The sequence below is a fragment of the Rosa chinensis genome, chromosome 6, assembly GCF_002994745.2.
Source record: "Rosa chinensis cultivar Old Blush chromosome 6, RchiOBHm-V2, whole genome shotgun sequence".
Taxonomy (NCBI): Eukaryota; Viridiplantae; Streptophyta; class Magnoliopsida; order Rosales; family Rosaceae; genus Rosa; species Rosa chinensis.
Genome location: NC_037093.1, coordinates 34,005,589 through 34,023,162, shown reverse-complemented (window position 1 = coordinate 34,023,162; position 17,574 = coordinate 34,005,589). Strand labels below are relative to the sequence as shown.

The window sequence follows — 17,574 nt, the reverse complement described above, 5'->3', positions numbered from 1 at the left end:
TGTGCCAAAGTATCCTTCGAACTCATGGACCTCCCATGCATCCTAGCTGGGGCCATGGCCTATAACGCCAGAGTGCCACTTTCTTTGGCATTGGTGCCATGCCTACCTCCGTGTAGGGTGGCGCTATGTCCTCTCGTAGGGACGTCCTTCCTTGCAGGCATATTTGCAGCATATTAGTGTGATCTTGTCACTTTAATAGGGATCGAGATGAGACATAGTGGGGACAGGCCACGACAATCCCTGTCGTTCCTGCTGAACATCCGTGTTCTTATCTCCCCTTAACGATGGGAAGACTGTCTCATCAAAGTGACAACCCGCAAATCTAGCGGTAATGAGATCGCCTGGCAAGGGCATTAAGTGGCGGATGTAGTTGCCCATTCGTCTGTAAGGACCTATCATAGAGCGCTGTGGCAGCGCAATTGGCACATAAATGGCTCACTCAAATATGCGTAAGTACGATACTTGTACCCAGTCACTAGCTGTAACGCAGAGGTACATTGAGTGGCTGTGGGTCGTAGATGAATTAGCATAGCTGCATGTGATATTGCATCACCCCAAGCGGATAGAAAGAGATTGGTGCGCATTACCCATGTCTGGACTATCATCGTAGTTGTTTCCGCAAGACAAGTTGGGTGTACATGGGAATGTGATGTCCAACATCAGTCCCATTGCAATATCCATCGAAAGTCTTTCGATGTAAACTCTCTAACATAGTCAAATCCAATTGACTGAATATGATGATCTAGGGAGTGAGCCCGTTGTCTTATGATATGTGCTAGGAGTGTAGCATAAACAGCATTACAAGTGGACAATGGCACGACACGTGACTAGCGTGTTTGCGCATCAACCAACATCATGAGATATTTAAATGTCCACAAGTTGGTTGAATCAGTCCATAGAATCCCCATGGATTTGATGTAAGAACAGAATGAGTATTTTCATATCCTTTGCGTAGAGTCCACTAAAGAGACACATAAACTTCTCTAAGATGCGCCTTTGTTCGCAATCGTTAGAGGTATTTGCAAAGGAACTCATCTCCGTTCTCTACATGCGTTTTCACGTGGAATCCGTTGGCTATACATAGGGCAATTTTCCCTAAGAGCGTAGAGAGTTTCTATGACAGTAATTAAGGTGCCATTTGGTAAGTGGAACTTGAGCTATTCCATGTCCTTGAATTAATATTGATGGCCCAGCCATCGTAGTCACAAAGTAATATGCTCAGAATCAAAATTGAGTCATAATGAAAAGAACTCGAAATTTTATTCATAAGCCAATGGAGTATATCATTGTTTCTTTGATCAAAGAAAATCTAATCCAATAAACTAGTTAATGCAAAACAATGGTAGTCATTTAACTCCTTTCGGTATGTCCAATGTAAATGTGACCAGGTGAGTAGAGAGACGTCGGTGGAGCAAAGCTCGCTTAAGTACCACTTATCTCAAAACCTTCCTAGACATCACACTTACATTGAGTACGCCTACTTTGAAGAAAGACTAATATCATTGGCATCTACTACAAAAATAATATGGCAATTGCCTACATCTCTTGGAAAATAAAAAGACTTAATCAAAATCACCATTTTCTGGGTCTTGATCCTTGTAGTCTTCCACCCTTAGATCGAGATCGCCATCTTGATCTTCTTGTTCCATGTAATTTGCTTCCCTTGCTTCACGATACGTCTTGTTTGCGTTTGCAACATTCTGGGGTGCGGTACATGTTTTGGCCCAATGTTCAGTTGATCCACATCGATAACAAACATCATTATGGTCAGGCTCCCTTGATCGAGGCACCATTGGGGCGCGATTTGGACGACCTATGCTCTTGGTGGCGTTACCACCATGGTCGGAGGCTCCACCTCTCTCTCTCTTCACACGTTGACCTCCACGGTTCAATGCACGTCTCTATCGGCAATTTCCTTCCTCTTTAGGGCGAACATATGGACCAGAATGTCCAGAATTGTCCCTACTCTTAGGGTTTCACTCCTTGCGTCCTCCATTGGGGGCGCAACTATAGTTAGACTCCGGAATAGGCTTAGTTCCCACGGGTCTAGCATTATAGTTCTTCACAAGAATATTATCGTGCTTTTCAGCTACGTTCATGGCGCCAATGAGCTCATGAAACCTTGTGATACGTCCTGCATTTACATCAATCCGATAATTCTTTGAAATCATCAGTGTAGAGACGGGGAAGGTAGAGAGAGTCTTCTCGATCAACATCGTATCAGTTATGGCTTGGCCACAAATCTCCATCAGAGACTTGATACGAAGAGCTTCTGAGTTACAATCAAGCACAGACTTGAAATCACAAAACCGGAGGCTATGCCATCGCACTTCTAAATCAGGAAGCAGGGAGTCACGAACATTGCCAAATCGCTGCTCCAGTTCTACACATAGCTTTCTTGGGTCTTCCTCATTGAGGTATTCATTTTGGAGCACGTCATTCATGTGTCTTGTCATGAGAATTATGGCTTTACTTGTTTTATTTCAAAAGCAGTAGCTTGCTCAATGGAGAGCACGTTCTGACTAGGCTCTTGGATGGCTTCCAAAAGTCCATCAGCCTTAAGATGTTGGCGCACATCTCGGACCCACCTATGGTATCCTGCGCCAGTTGTCTCTAGTGGAACAAAGTTCAGCTTGTTCAAGTAACTCATCCTGAAAAACAACAGAAGATTAGGGTTAGTTTCGGAGCGAAAAGGGCTACCACGAAAAACTTATTAAATTTCTGAGCATAGTCGCTTCCAAGAAATTAGGGATTTTTCCGAGCGTAGCCGCTTCCAGGAAAATCTGATTCCAAGAGGGGTTTTGGATTAGATCGAAACAATGATGTATGTGGTCGATCATTTTCTTCTCAACAAACTCTAAGTTTGGAGGTCTCTACAAGCTCCAAGCTTGGAGTGAGCACGAACCCCCACAGTTCAGCTTTTTGTCTCCCCTATGCAGAGAAAGGGGGGTAGAAGAAGGGATATTGGAAGTCCCCGAGAAAAGAAGAAGAAATTGAAAAACTTCAAAAAAAAAGGGGAACTTTTAGAAAAGTTTACCTTAAAAATTGGCCGGAAAAATGTCGCCTGGAAGTGGTCGGAAAAGTGTTGACTGGAGGGTTGACTGACCGTTGACCGGGGTGCTGATGTGGCAGTGCGGCGCTGACGTGGCAGATCCGGTGCTGACGTGGCAGAGCGATTTGGCGGCTTGGCTGGGGCCTGCATGTGGGCTCAACGTTGGGCTGCAGCAGGTGGGCTTGGGCTTGGGCTGCACAGGATCTCCTCCCCCTTTTTTTTTTTCTTTCTTTCTTTCTTTCTTTCTGCCGGTTCAGGTTAGGAAGATGCCGATGGCAGGTTCGGTTGAATTTTGGCCGGTTCCGGATTTCTGGGGTGGAGATGCTGCAGGTGGTCAAGTATGGCTGCAGGAGGTGGTGAGGAAGGTTTTGAATCGGGCAGAAGAACTTTTGCTACTTCCGGTGGCCGGTTCGGTGGTTTTCCGGCCGATTCTGGGGGTGGGGCCGCCGGTTCTGGACTCCTGGAGTTGAGATCTTCAAGGTGGGCAGCGGTGGTTTCTGGGATTTGAAGGCTACGAATTTAGGATTTCAAGGTTAGGGCTTCGTGCTGTAACGTGTTTTAGGGAATCAGAAATTGAGAGATAATCGCTGTGTATTCTCATTGATAATAGGGGCCTCTTTATTTAGAGGATTACAATGCATAGAATCTCAATCATACAAGGAAAGTAATTCTACATTGATTAGGATTCTAGATCCTTCTAATTAAATCCTATTACCACTAGGTTAAGTAACCTAGAGTTTGGGCTAAACACAAATTAGGTTTTCCTTGAACAAACGATATATTTTGGCCTAAATCTAATAGGGCTCACTAAAATGAGTCTTGATCTCGTCGTTCCCATTTTTGAAAGGCATCATGCATCTGAAACGGACATTCTGGCCAAAAATTGATATCAATCTAATTACAATTAATACCTGACTTTTTGCGCGGGAAACCCGAAAGATCCAAAACCAAATCTTCTTGAATATTCCAGTGGCTAATAACCTCATTGTGCGTGAGTTACATATCTTCCTTCCACTGTTCTTGATTCTACGCAGCTTCTTTGCTTTATGGTTTTTTAGCTAAACTGGGCACATTCTCGTCCTTCATCAATAGGTAAATGGAGTGTAACATAATGGCCAACATACAACCCATCAGATAGAACAGAGGATCTTGAAGGGCATCACTACATCCAAGCAAACCCAAAATGACCAGTAAACCATCTAAGAAAGCTAGCGATGATGTCATGCATGTTTGACATCTCCTCCGCCATCTCAAAAAGGTGGAACCTGGTTGATCAATTTGGTGGCTAGGGCAAAAAACTCTGGCAAAGCAAAAAATCGCAGTTTAACTACTAATCTTTTTTTTACCCATCATTTCACTTGGTTTATTTATGCCAATATATATATATATATATATATATATATATATATATATATACACAGTCCGGCTACAATGCGGACGTCCGTACCGTGCGGACGGTACGAATTTCCCGTTTTCCCCCACTTTCCGATCACATTTTCACTTCTTAACTGTTCAGTTTTTAGGTCCTAATGTATAGATCATTTTTGCAAAATTTCAGCCAATTTGGTGATCGTTAAGGCATCCAAAACTGCAAATTACAACAATGTACACGAACGGTTCTGGTTCGACAGATTCAGCTCATTTGTGTAAATTGTTGTCTTGGATACCTTAATGATCACCAAAGTGGCTGAAATTTTGTAAATACGATCTATACATTATGACCTAAAAACTGAATGGTTAAGATCAAAATATATGATCGGAAAGTGGGTGAAAACCGGAAATCCGTACAAAAATTTCGGTACGGACGTCTACACCTGAGAAAAATCTTTTATATATATATATATATATATATATATATATATATTTGAATAATTTGATACACTAGTTTGGAGCATCGGGTCTTACAAAGGAACATATATATTGTACCATTATTACAAATTATTAAGAAGGAAAATCTGAATTACTACATAGCGGTATAGTGTCCTCAAGGAGTCAAGGGTAAGCACCCAGCTCACAAAATTTTAACAAGTTGTAATGCATGTATAGCTAACTAATTAATGCCCTGCTACATGAATCAATGCAAGTACAACCTTCAAATATTCCTGTAAGTTTGATTTTGTCCCTAGCTAGTAGCTACTCCTCCAACTGAAACATTGACTGCTCAGCACCACCGTATATGGAATTTTCGCCACAAGACGGCATGTAATCAGGTGGAGGGCGAACACTCGTCTCCTCTGTGTCACCATTCCGCACTATGAAAGCAGTATTCATGCCCCAACTCATATGCCGATCGTAATGGCAGTGCATGAACCATACCCCTGCATGACAAAATTGTCAATTTTAATTGATGAGGCAATTAATGCAAGAGATGGTTAAGAACTGAGCAATTGATGATCACTGATGTAAATATATATTACCTGGGTTGTCGGCTACGAATCTGATGGTGGCCCATCCATCCTTAGGAACTGGGAAGGTGTTGAGTTCTGGTGGATCAATCAAATTGTAAGTTAAAGGATCAGTGACATTGTCGAAATTCCCAACACCAGCTCCAACCACATAAAACTTGAATCCATGCAAATGCACGGGATGATTCTCTCCTGAGTTCATGACATTTGTCCCTTGGAATACTATTTCCACAGTCTCGTTGTAATTCAACATCTTCACCCTGGTTCCTTGGTCACTTAACGTAACATTGTCAGTCATCAAATCATCTGAGGTGAAGTTGAATAGAGTAGGCGGCTTGTCTGGGAAATCTGCTTCGAAATATCCACTTATGTTCCTGTCAATACACACACAATTGATAGAATGAAAAGTTAGGGTTGTTTTTTTTTCTTTGATACTCGATGGATATTTTCCTATACATATCTAAGATTGTGACTCGATTAGTTTTGTGGATTGATCGCCTAACAATATTAATACTTATATCGTTCAGTATATGTAACATTTATACATTTAAGCAAACTTTTCCATAAATAAGCTCCCTTGTCCATCAAACTATCATATAAACTCAACATAGGACTAAAACGGGATATATATAATTCAGGATATACTAACTAATTCATGCTATAACTAGAACGTGAACTAATAGAACTATGATAATATATATGTACCTGTAGTATGCTTGCAGCACATCAATGGAAGGGTTGGCAAAGGTGATGTTGTTCATTGCAGATGCAAGCCGATTTCCATCAGGTCCATCACATGTGTCGTTGGGACAACGAAGCATGCTAATGGAAAGGGCAATAAACATCCTGGTGGTGATATGTTGAGGAACATTTGCAGGGTGCTCCGGAGATGCCAAACTCTTCAACTGTCTGTCAAAGTTGCGTGCAGCGTCAATGTCATAGAAGCCAGGAATGTGGTCTGGGTAGATGGGTGATGACGTAGGAGTGTAGTTTCCGTTGTACTGAAATATTGCGCTGGTGACACTTTTGTCGAAGTCATCAGCTTGTCCATCGAAGTAAGGGCTTATAAGCATGTAGTAATGGCCAGGAGGTTGGGTTGCTGTGACCAAAATGTCCATTGTTTCTCCTGGGGTTATCATTAGGTAGTTGGTAACTACAGGTTTGACGTAGTTACCATCCACCCCCACAAGTGTGAGATTATGATCTGCTATGGCGAAGAACATGTCTGTGTTTTGTACCGAACTCACTAAACGGAGAAGATAGGTACTCCCATGATCAACCGCCAATCGAAATGTTGTTTCTGCAATATTTGGAAATTAAATTAGCCATGCCATAATAATAAATGTTTAAGTACATGTGGACTGTTGAGTTTTGAACAATTTAAGATCGGTAGTATGTATTGAACTTATTCACGAAAAAACAGCAGTCATATTATCTGATAAACAGTTTAAAAACAAATTTATTCGAAGTTAGGGTTTAGGTTGTTGATCAAACAATGCATGTAAGCAAGGACACACACACACATATATATGGAGTAATGTTTTTGCATTTTGTACCGTTGGAACATTCATAAAAATCTCCTGGCTGGCCATTGATAGCATAAGAATCCGACAATGTTGTTAATCCACCATATTTGAGAGCCTCGTCCATCAATATTGCCACATCTTCTTTATACCATGATGCTGCATTTATACAATTACTTGTTGTTATTTTTTTTTTGGGTCAAATAGCTCATTCATTAAAAGAAACATAAATTACAAGTGTTGATGTGCATAAAGAAGCAAAAGTCTTAAGCTTGGAGTCCCAGTAGACAAAAGCTTGATAAACCTATACCAGACAGAAAAGAGAAACAAATCGAGGCCCAAAAGCCCAACAACAACCAAAAAACTGCCAAAGAACCAAAAAACCGAGGCCACAAAAAACTACCAAAGAGAGACCAGCCGCCATTACCAAGCTATAGAGAGAGGCATCGACCAAAACTTTACTTCCGACGGCCAAAGATATGTCCACCGTACGTCATTCTCCATACCCAAGCAGTTTGCATAAGAAGGACAGAGGTACCAAATGACATAGAAACAGAATTGTGGTGGTGGAGACCACCGAGCAACACAACGCCACTGATCTAGTGACTTCCACACACAATGGTGGAGTACCAATTTGACATCTATTCTCAGATGTAGAGTTAGGAATATATACCTAGGTCGAAAACGAGTGTGAGGGGACTGTGGAAAAAAGAGAAAAAGATGGGATAGAACATGAGAGGTGGAGCTGTATGAGGGTGAGAGAAGTGGAAGTAAATCTGGACATTTGAAGAGAAATTGGATGGGGCAAAGAAAATGATAATGAAACGGAGACATAAAGCCTCAAATCTAAGACAAAACTCAGAGAAAAACACACCATAGAGATAGTTTTTCACATAGGAGAGAGAGAACTAGTGATACATTTACTTCTTATATATAGTCGCTATTATACATTACAGTAAATTTAAATTCAAATTTAAAACATACACCAATATATATCTATATTATTACTAAGCAAACTCAGATCCTTATCTATATACCGCCCACTGTTTATGGATTCATAATCCATTTCCATCTATACTTGGATTACTAGCTAGGTTACTAGCTACCTTTTAAATCTAATAATGAAGACAGTTTGTTGGTCAAATTCAAATCCAACTAATTATAAGGAAGAGTAGTCAACCCAGCCCCATTCTACCATATGAAGATTGACTTTCTGTTGAGGCTTGAACAGGTTTAATTAGTTGATATGGGCATGCTTATTTTGTGTCTTTTGAAGCGTAGGGCATGCTTATTATATAGTATAGATAAAGCAATGAGGATACGAAATTACGTAAGAACAACAGAGGTTTTGCATTAGATATCGAGAACATACAAAAAACGAGAACTTCTTCGTGGTCTGGCTCTGGAAATGGATAGGTTGTATTTTCTGCGGGCAAAATGACGAAGGCTCCATGAACGGTGGCTCGGGTCCAATCGCTGTGGGCATGCCAAAACAATGTGCCTTCTTCCGAAGAGAGAAGCACTGTATACGTGAAATTGGTTCCAGGTTGAATAGGGCATTGTGTAATATATTCGGGTCCATCAAACCACGGATTTCTTGGTTGCTTTATCCCATGCCTGTAAACAAATCCACGAACATCAAAATAAATCGTATTATATCTATCTCTCACGAACCTCCATTTTCTTTCTTCTCTCCTAATCTTCTAACGTACGACATTTAGGCACAACAGTGTTTCTGTTGCTTTAATTTTAATAATTGACTACCATTCACTTCTTGTTTTTGTGTCTGGTAGACAAAAGAGGGAAGCTAAGTTTACCAGTGAATGGTGACACCATATGTTCCTTCATTGTGCACATTAACATAGACAGTATCCCCCTTCCGAGCAGTAATCACCGGCCCCGGAAAACTTCCGTTTACAACCAGTGCACTCTTTGTGCTGCATAACTTCGTGAAATTGGTTTCCTTGAGCTGCAACAAAGCAATGTAATGTTAATAGAAAAGGTGAGACATACAGATGCATAACACTTCAAACGAGGTGAGAATTGAGAACATGATTAACAGCGCTCACTTACAACAAAATCATAGTAGAGCTCACTAGCTTCAGCCTCAGACTGCAACAACAAAATGCAGACAAATACGGCGAAGCAGAAAACAGAGCAGAAGAAGCCGATAGGTTTGAAGCACCCCATTTTCAGGTGAAATGAGTGTGATCGAGCTCGCTTTGGGTTTCTGTTTCCCAAATTATGTCGGAGTTCTTTTTATAACATTGGATCGTTGGGTGGCGGGTGGTGGGTGGCGGGTGGCTTACCTTAAACTTGGAACTACGGTTAGAAACAAGCAGCACTTGAGAGTGACTTGTACTGTAGACGTGGAAAATTACCGCCCGCTGAGGAAACCAAACCAAACCCGCTGAGAAGTTTAGGTAGACTTCTGGTTGTATTTGATTAGGTATACAGTGGCGGGCTATGGGGATCCCGGATCCATAGGAATTCTGGTTACCTGCTTCAGTAATTTCTTGCTTGTCATATTATTTTTATTTTTTAATCGGACACATTCATGGTCTCCAGTCTCAACCACTTATAGAACTATCCATACTTTGATAGTTAGATATCTTTTAATCTTTTCTTTTCAAAGAAACGATTAGCATTGCAGTAAACAATAGTGAATCGTTGTGCTTGTCTCCTCTATTTTATTACTAAAGATCTACATGTGGAAAATGCTTCTTTTTCTTTTTCAATTTCCATTTTACTTGTAATTTTGATATCTTCCCTTTGACTATTTTGGACCACCCAGAACTGTAGTTGTGAGAGATCTGCACTCTGAATTTTTTTTTTTAAATGCCAAAAGAATAAAAGTATAAGTTCAGAGATGAAAATTTAAAGTGACAAAAGATAAGCGAATGGGAGCGGATGTCTTCCTTTCGATCCACCGTGGATAATCCACGTATTGCCTTACCACTATTACAAAAACCACTAACAACCAACGTTTTGTTTTCCAAAAAAAAAAAGGGCAGTTTGTCATTGCGTATAATAATTACGTCGTACAAACCAACTTAATGTATACATCTACTCGTGCATCTTTCTTTTATTTTAGCTTTACTAGTTTCATTTTGTTGACGAATTCGGTTGAAATAATTATATTTGTGTGAGATAAATAAGATGAAGGCCCCGTTAAGGTTTTGATCCATTTTCAGACCCATGACTCCGCCACTAGCTATGAAGGTGATGGCAAGGAGGTGGCTAGCATGTTGTCTAGGATTCTTCTCAAGTCCATGGGTGGAGATTTATATATTTGGGCTTGGGTCTATCTAAGTGGGCTTGGGTCATAAATTTTGTTTTAAAATTTTATCATTTAGTTGCTCTGGTGAAGGAAGATGATTTCTATTGGAACCTTCATATCTTATGAATTAATGAATTACATATATATTCTCTTATAAAATGACAATTATAGACAGTGAATTATAAGAAACTAGACTTCGTACAAGGTTTGGTTGGAGGATGAGCTTTGAGTGGAGTAAAAGTCTTTTTTTTTTTTTTTGTTCCGGGTTTTTTTTATTTATATCAATTTCTGTAACCTTTCATTTTCATTTTTGAATAACCTTTCATTTTTTATAAGGATTAGAAACATTGGAATCATGTCTAACTGTTTGATTTATGACTGCTTGATCAATTTCTATGTTATGATCGTTTGATTCATGATTTAAAGTTCTAGAAATTTATTTTGGGCATTTTTTAGGATTGCATGCAAAAAAGAACAAAAAAAAAAAAGAATGGAGGTGTAGTTAGTGAATTAGAGGTGTAATAAGTATTTTATTTTTTGGATTAATTTCAGTTTAGTATCCTGTGGTTTGGGGGTAACATCATGTCAATCTCTGCTCTTTCAATTTGATCAGCAACACCCTGTGTTTTCAATTTCAATCAGCCGTGCCCAAATTTTATTGTTCCGTCCAAATTTTACTTTGTCAATCCAGTCAAAGTTAATGTTCAAATTGGACGGAACAGTAAAATTTGGGCACGGCTTATTGAAATTGAAAGCACAGGGGTGTTGCTGATCAAATTGAAATAGTAGGGACTGACATGATGTTACCCCCAAACCACAGGGTACTAAACTGAAATTTATCCTTATTTTTTTGTATGTGAATAATATAACTAAGGTTATTTGAGGAATTCAAAAGGAGGTTTAGTGAGCAAATATTTGTATTTAAAAGCACAAAGGAGATGTAAAGAGTATGAGAGGTCAAATGAGCAAATTTGAAGGTCTCAATAGAAACTCTCAATTCAAAAGGAGGTTTAGTGAGCAAATATTTGTATTTAATTAAAAACACAAAGGAGGTGTAAAGAGTATGAGAGGTCAGATAAGCAAATTTGGAGGTCTCAATAGAAACTCTCGTGAAGGAAAATACGGTGATGTTTATGCCAGCAATGATCTTAAATAAGCCACTTATGTATAGGGCAGTCCTAGGTTTTTATGAATAAGTTGGGGCGGACTTAAGTCTTCGTTACTAGTGCTTTAGGCCAGTAACATTGTATCTAGATTGCTTTAGGGTGGTCTAACATGGCTTAATATTAATGTAGTCCACTGAGGGTGAGTCATGATATGTTGTTTGCTACTTTCACTCTTAATGGATTGACACCCTTCCCGAAAAAAAATAAAAAACTTAATGTATCTATTGGAAAAGACATATTCAACTGTGGAGGTGTAAAATTTTGGAATAGGAAATAATGGTTCCTAATTAAGAAATGGGCCGGAGGAGAAGCAGGCCGACCGATTTAGAAGATTTCTCGAGGCAAACCCTCAAAACGGATCTAAGTAAGGTGAAATCCCCTCAGGACAGCTAGATAAGGTGAAATTCTGTCAAGGTGGATACAGGTAAGGTGAAATTCCCTCAAGGCGGATAGGTGAGATGAAATCATGTTCTAGTCGGAAGATAAGCAAAGGGAGATGACCCAATCTAGCTATTTAGGGAACTCTGAGAAGGTCGGATCCCCTCAAGGTGAAATTCTCTGGAGATGGATCTGCATAGGGTGGAGTCTATTAGCGGAATTAGTCAGCTCAATCTATAGCAAGTGGGAAGCACTCCCTCATGTTGTCTTGAAAGTGGCATAATGGTCCACTAGCGCATGTCTTGTGAACTTTGCACACCACTACGCGCACTAGTTAAGATATCCACTCAAACTCACCTATAAATACTTAGTGAAGTGAACATTGCAGGTAAGCAATCAATCCTGTCTACACTTGTTACAACTTAAACACATACTAGCTTAGGCATCACAATATCTTTTGCAGTTACCCCTTTTTTCAGTTTGATTTACCTACACCGATTCAAATTCTGAGAGTGTAAAGAGATTGATTGCGAAGTTTTCACTCACTCCAGTCAGAAAAATAGGTGAGGAGATTTTCTACTGATTTTTTTAACACCAATAGTTGAACCCGTCTATGAGAAATCGATTTCACAAAAACCAACATAATGGGAGTGAAAGATTTTGAACCAGATCCATCCTACAAGACTGAAATTTTTCACACCAACACCAAACCACGATTTGAACTTGATATATCCAGCCCAATTGAAATATTTTTCAAGTTTGAAATCCAAGTTTGACTTTAGGTGAAACAAGTTTATCTTAAAAAAAAAAAAAAAGAGGTTGACTTTGTCATTGAAACACTGAAGATGTATCGGCCTATATTCCAACCAATGTGATCTCCATTACTGATGAAAACAAATTGTTCGAAAATTGTACATACCTCCAACAATATGGAGTATTTACTACGTCACCAAGCATAAGTAACACCCACTTTGGGACATCCACGAGACATGGCAAGGCCCAACCGCGACATCCATCGTGTAGCCCTATGTTCAGGCTACGCCACGGTATCCGGAAGTCGCAAATCCGTCGCCGGGAAGCCACCTTCCCGACCTTGCCAACATGCCCTCACAAATAGGCTTTCTAGACTAGAATAGTGGGCTCTTGTCCCACATCTAAGAAAATGTAAAGGAGAAGCATTCCTTCACCTATAAAAGGAATGCCTCCTCCCACTTAAACACCATTTCCCTCTCCACTTCATTACAAACTTTGTAATGCACTTGGGCCGCAAGGCTCGACACACTAGTATAAGCTTTCAAGTGGACGTAGTCTCCCGCTAAGGCGGGAGGTAAACCACTATACATCTTGTGTCACTCTATCTCTCTCTTTACTTACGTTAATTAGATCCCCAACGGATCCAAACGTTAACATTGGCGCCGTCTGTGGGAAGCCAACACATTGGCTTCGTCACCTTCCATGAGCTAAGTCTGCTTAGCGGAGCTTGAAGAGATTTCTTCCTTCTTTGAGTTTATGTTTGCATTGATGCTGCTTGGCGGCAACTTTTGCCAAAACATGATCAACATCACCTCAGTGGTAAGGAGCTGATCAAAACACCAACATATGGGACGGTCAAGGCTTGGTCAACACTGATCAAACACCGGTCAACGCCGACCAACTCTAGTCAACATCAGTCAACAGAACAGAGTATCCGCGGCGACATATTCCTCCAGCGAGGCTAGCATGTCCAGCGGCGACATTTTCCGCTAGCGGGTCCGGCGGCGACATCTTCCGCCAGCGTGTCTAGCGGCGATATTTTCGGCATGCAGGTCTGGCGGCGACATTTTCCGCTAAGCCAGTCCGGCGGCGAAATCTTCCGCCACAGTGTCCGCGGCGACATATTCCTCCAGCGAGGCTAGCATGTCCAGCGGCAACATTTTCCGCTAGCGGGTCCGGCTGCGACATCTTCCGCCAGCGTGTCTAGCGGCGATATTTTCAGCATGCAGGTCCAGCGGCGACATTTTCCGCTAAGCCAGTCCGGCGGCGAAATCTTCCGCCACAGTGTCCGCGGCGACATATTCCTCCAGCAAGGCTAGCATGTCCAGCGGCAACATTTTCCGCTAGCGGGTCCGGCGGCGACATCTTCCGCCAGCGTGTCTAGCGGCGATATTTTCGGCATGCAGGTCCGGCGGCGACATTTTCCGCTAGCGGGTCCGGCGGCGGCATCTTCCGCCAGCGTGTCTAGCGGCGATATTTTCGGCATGCAGGTCCGGCGGCAACATTTTCCGCTAAGCCAGTCCGGCGGCGAAATCTTCCGCCACAGTGTCCGCGGCGACATATTCCTCCAGCGAGGCTAGCATGTCCAGCGGCAACATTTTCCGCTAGAGAGTCCGGCGGCGACATCTTCCGCCTGCGTGTCTAGCGGCGATATTTTCGGCATGCAGGTCCGGCGGCGACATTTTCCGCTAGCGGGTCCGGCGGCGGCATCTTCCGCCAGCGTGTCTAGCGGCGATATTTTCGGCATGCAGGTCCGGCGGCAACATTTTCCGCTAAGCCAGTCCGGCGGCGAAATCTTCCGCCACAGTGTCCGCGGCGACATATTCCTCCAGCGAGGCTAGCATGTCCAGCGGCAACATTTTCCGCTAGCGGGTCCGGCTGCGACATCTTCCGCCAGCGTGTCTAGCGGCGATATTTTCTGCATGCAGGTCCAGCGGCGACATTTTCCTCTAAGCCAGTCCGGCGGCGAAATCTTCCGCCAGAGTATCCGCGGCGACATATTCCTCCAACGAGGCTAGCATGTCCAGCGGCGACATTTTCCGCTAGCGGGTCCGGCGGTGATATTTTCCGCTAAGCGAGTCCGGCGGTGACATCTTCCGCCAGCGTATCCAGCGACGACATTTTCCGCTAAGCGAGTCCGGCGGTGACATCTTCCTCTAGTGTATCCAACGGCGATATTTTCTACATGCAGGTCCAGCGGCGACATTTTCCTCTAAGCCAGTCCGGCGGCGAAATCTTCCGCCAGAGTATCCGCGGCGACATATTCCTCCAACGAGGCTAGCATGTCCAGCGGCGACATTTTCCGCTAGCGGGTCCGGCGGTGACATTTTCCGCTAAGCGAGTCCGGCGGTGACATCTTCCGCCAGCGTATCCAGCGACGACATTTTCCGCTAAGCGAGTCCGGCGGTGACATCTTCCGCTAGCGTATCCAGCGGCGACATTTTCCTCTAGCAGGTCCAGCGGTGACATTTTCCGCTAAGCGAGTCCGGCGGCGACATCTTTCACCGGCGTGTCCGGCAGCGACATTTTCCCTTAGCGTGTCCGGCGGCCACATTTTCCGCTAAGCGAGTCCGGCGGCGACATCTTCCGCCAGCGTGTCCGGCGGCGACATATTCCTCTGCTAGCGAGTCTAGGACAACTCCAACATATTTGGGTACTTAATCAATTCCAACTCCAACTCGCTCCAAATTGGCATAAGATAAGTAACTATATCTTCCTTTACGCTCTTTCAATTTGCGCTAGTGCCATGCCTATGCCATGCTTTTACTACTTCTAAAGCATGCCTACAATATATCACACTTTGATATATTTTTACATGCTTCCATAACTTTTAAGCATGCTACAACATTTCGTAGATTTGGCAATACTTTCTAGGTCTCACATGCTAGATATGCCATGCTTCACTTATCGGTCTCAATGATCCTTAAGCATATCTACAAAAATGCACAAATGATATTAGCATCCACATTACAAGTATATGCTATACACATATACCATGCTTCTATTTTAATTGCAAAATTAAATAAGTATGGGACACTCAAACAAAATTTTATTACTTGCTCTATGTGTTTATCATTTTTTTTTTTTTTTTTTTTTAAAAAAACTAAACCGCCAGGCGGTAAGGCAACGCCTCATAATGACAATGACCGCTACGCGGCATTGCAGTCAAGTTTCTCCTTCGAGAAAACAGCTAGGGACCAGTTAACACAGCCCACGGCAGCCATTGATCCGGCAGTTAACCCCGACGCTTGGGTACCAAAGATTGGGCTCGCTACCCAACACCCTCTGCTCCGCGCAGCTCCCCTCATCAAACAATTTTCCGACCATCCGGAGGTCTATAGCCAGGAGTGGGGGACTCCTCGCAGGGCCTGGCAGGGGCCCACCCGAAAGGGCAAAAGCGTTCGCTCCAACAATTCTAGATGGACGACGCACTCGCACTAATTATGCTTGATATGCGGCACAAAGCTACGCTTTGGTATCAACCCGCAAGGACACCCTCCTTGACTGGGGACTTCGGGGACTTGTACATACAGCCCAGCATAATTAGCAACGGTCACGCTCATGCCTCAGGGCATCACCTTCGAGCTACCCGTTAATGCCTCCCCGGCAACCCCGAGCTTCCGCTCATGCCTCCCCGGCAACCCCGAGCTTCCGCTCATGCCTCCCCAGCAACCCTTGAGCTTCCGCTCACGAGCTTACCGCTCATGCCTTCTCGGCAACTCTTGAGCTTCCGCTCACGAGCTTTCCGCTCATGCCTTCCCGGCACCCCGAGCTTCCGCTCATGCCTCCCCGGCAACCCCGAGCTTCCGCTCACGAGCTTACCGCTCATGCCTTCGCGGCACCCTCGAGCTTCCGCTCACGAGCTTACCGCTCATGCCTTCTCGGCAACCCTCGAGCTTCCGCTCACGAGCTTCCCGCTCATGCCTTCCCGGCACCCCCGAGCTTCCCGCTCATGCCTTCCCGGCAACCCACGAGCTTCCGCTCATGCCTTCCCGGCACCCCCGAGCTCCCGCTCATGCCTTCCCGGCAACCCACGAGCTTCCGCTCATGCCTTCCCGGCACCCCCGAGTTTCCGCTCATGCCTTCCCGGCACCCCGAGCTTCCGCTCATGCCTCCCCGGCAACCCCGAGCTTCCGCTCACGAGCTTACCGCTCATGCCTTTGCGGCACCCTCGAGCTTCCGCTCACGAGCTTACCGCTCATGCCTTCTCGGCAACCCTCGAGCTTCCGCTCACGAGCTTCCCGCTCATGCCTTCCCGGCACCCCCGAGCTTCCCGCTCATGCCTTCCCGGCAACCCACGAGCTTCCGCTCATGCCTTCCCGGCACCCCCGAGCTCCCGCTCATGCCTTCCCGGCAACCCACGAGCTTCCGCTCATGCCTTCCCGGCACCCCCGAGCTTCCGCTCATGCCTTCCCGGCACCCTCGAGCTTCCGCTCATGCCTTCCCGGCAACCCACGAGCTTCCCGCTCATGCCTTCCCGACAACCCCGAGTGTTTCGCTCATGCCTGCCTGGCAATCCTCGAACTTTACACTCATGTCTACTCGACACACCACACGTTAATGGAACATTGAATTCTTCTACCATTTGTCGCTTGTGACAAATCGAATTCTTTTCACGTTCCATTAATACGAGCGACAACCAAACAAACACAAGCGTTCAAGCATTCAACACTCACGAATTACAAACGCTTACCTCCGCAACACTCATACAACTTACATTTATCGTATGCAATCCATATGCTCACACGACCATACGCGTTCTCGAGTTTGTACGTCAGAAGCGATCGTACTCGGCGCCATTCGAGTGTATACATCAACATGTATCATGCACCCCATACGTTCGTATATGCCAACGCATATAGGTGCAACTCACATTTGTTGCCCAATACAACGAGAATCCTACATATGCCTGTTTTTTGTCTTTGTTTTGCAGGTTCACGAGTCCCTTCTTGCTTACGGAGTTCGGGGACTTGTAGGGGCTCCGTGCCGCCCGGTTACTTATGCTTGATGACATCGT

At 43.8% G+C, this 17,574-nt stretch overlaps 1 protein-coding gene across 1 annotated transcript; it reads right to left on the bottom strand.

The window, feature by feature from the left end:
- Positions 1-4,937: 4,937 nt before the first annotated feature.
- Positions 4,938-9,249, bottom strand: LOC112169323 (laccase-14). Its single transcript, XM_024306337.2, has 7 exons — positions 9,054-9,249; positions 8,798-8,949; positions 8,353-8,597; positions 7,014-7,139; positions 6,163-6,757; positions 5,470-5,831; positions 4,938-5,370 (listed from the first exon to the last, which is right to left on the bottom strand). The coding sequence occupies exons 1-7, from the start codon at positions 9,168-9,170 to the stop codon at positions 5,186-5,188; spliced, it is 1,782 nt and encodes a 593-aa protein (XP_024162105.1). The 5' UTR covers positions 9,171-9,249; the 3' UTR covers positions 4,938-5,185.
- Between the last annotated feature and the right edge of the window lie 8,325 nt (positions 9,250-17,574).

Coding starts and splice junctions, on each gene's coding strand:
- LOC112169323 (XM_024306337.2), bottom strand. CDS start 9,170: ATGGGGTGCTTCAAACCTATCGGCTTCTTCTGCTCTGTTTTCTGCTTC. Junction 8,598..8,797: donor TATGGTGTCACCATTCACTG/GTAAACTTAGCT, acceptor ATTTGTTTACAG/GCATGGGATAAAGCAACCAA. Junction 5,832..6,162: donor GTGCTGCAAGCATACTACAG/GTACATATATAT, acceptor GTGTATTGACAG/GAACATAAGTGGATATTTCG.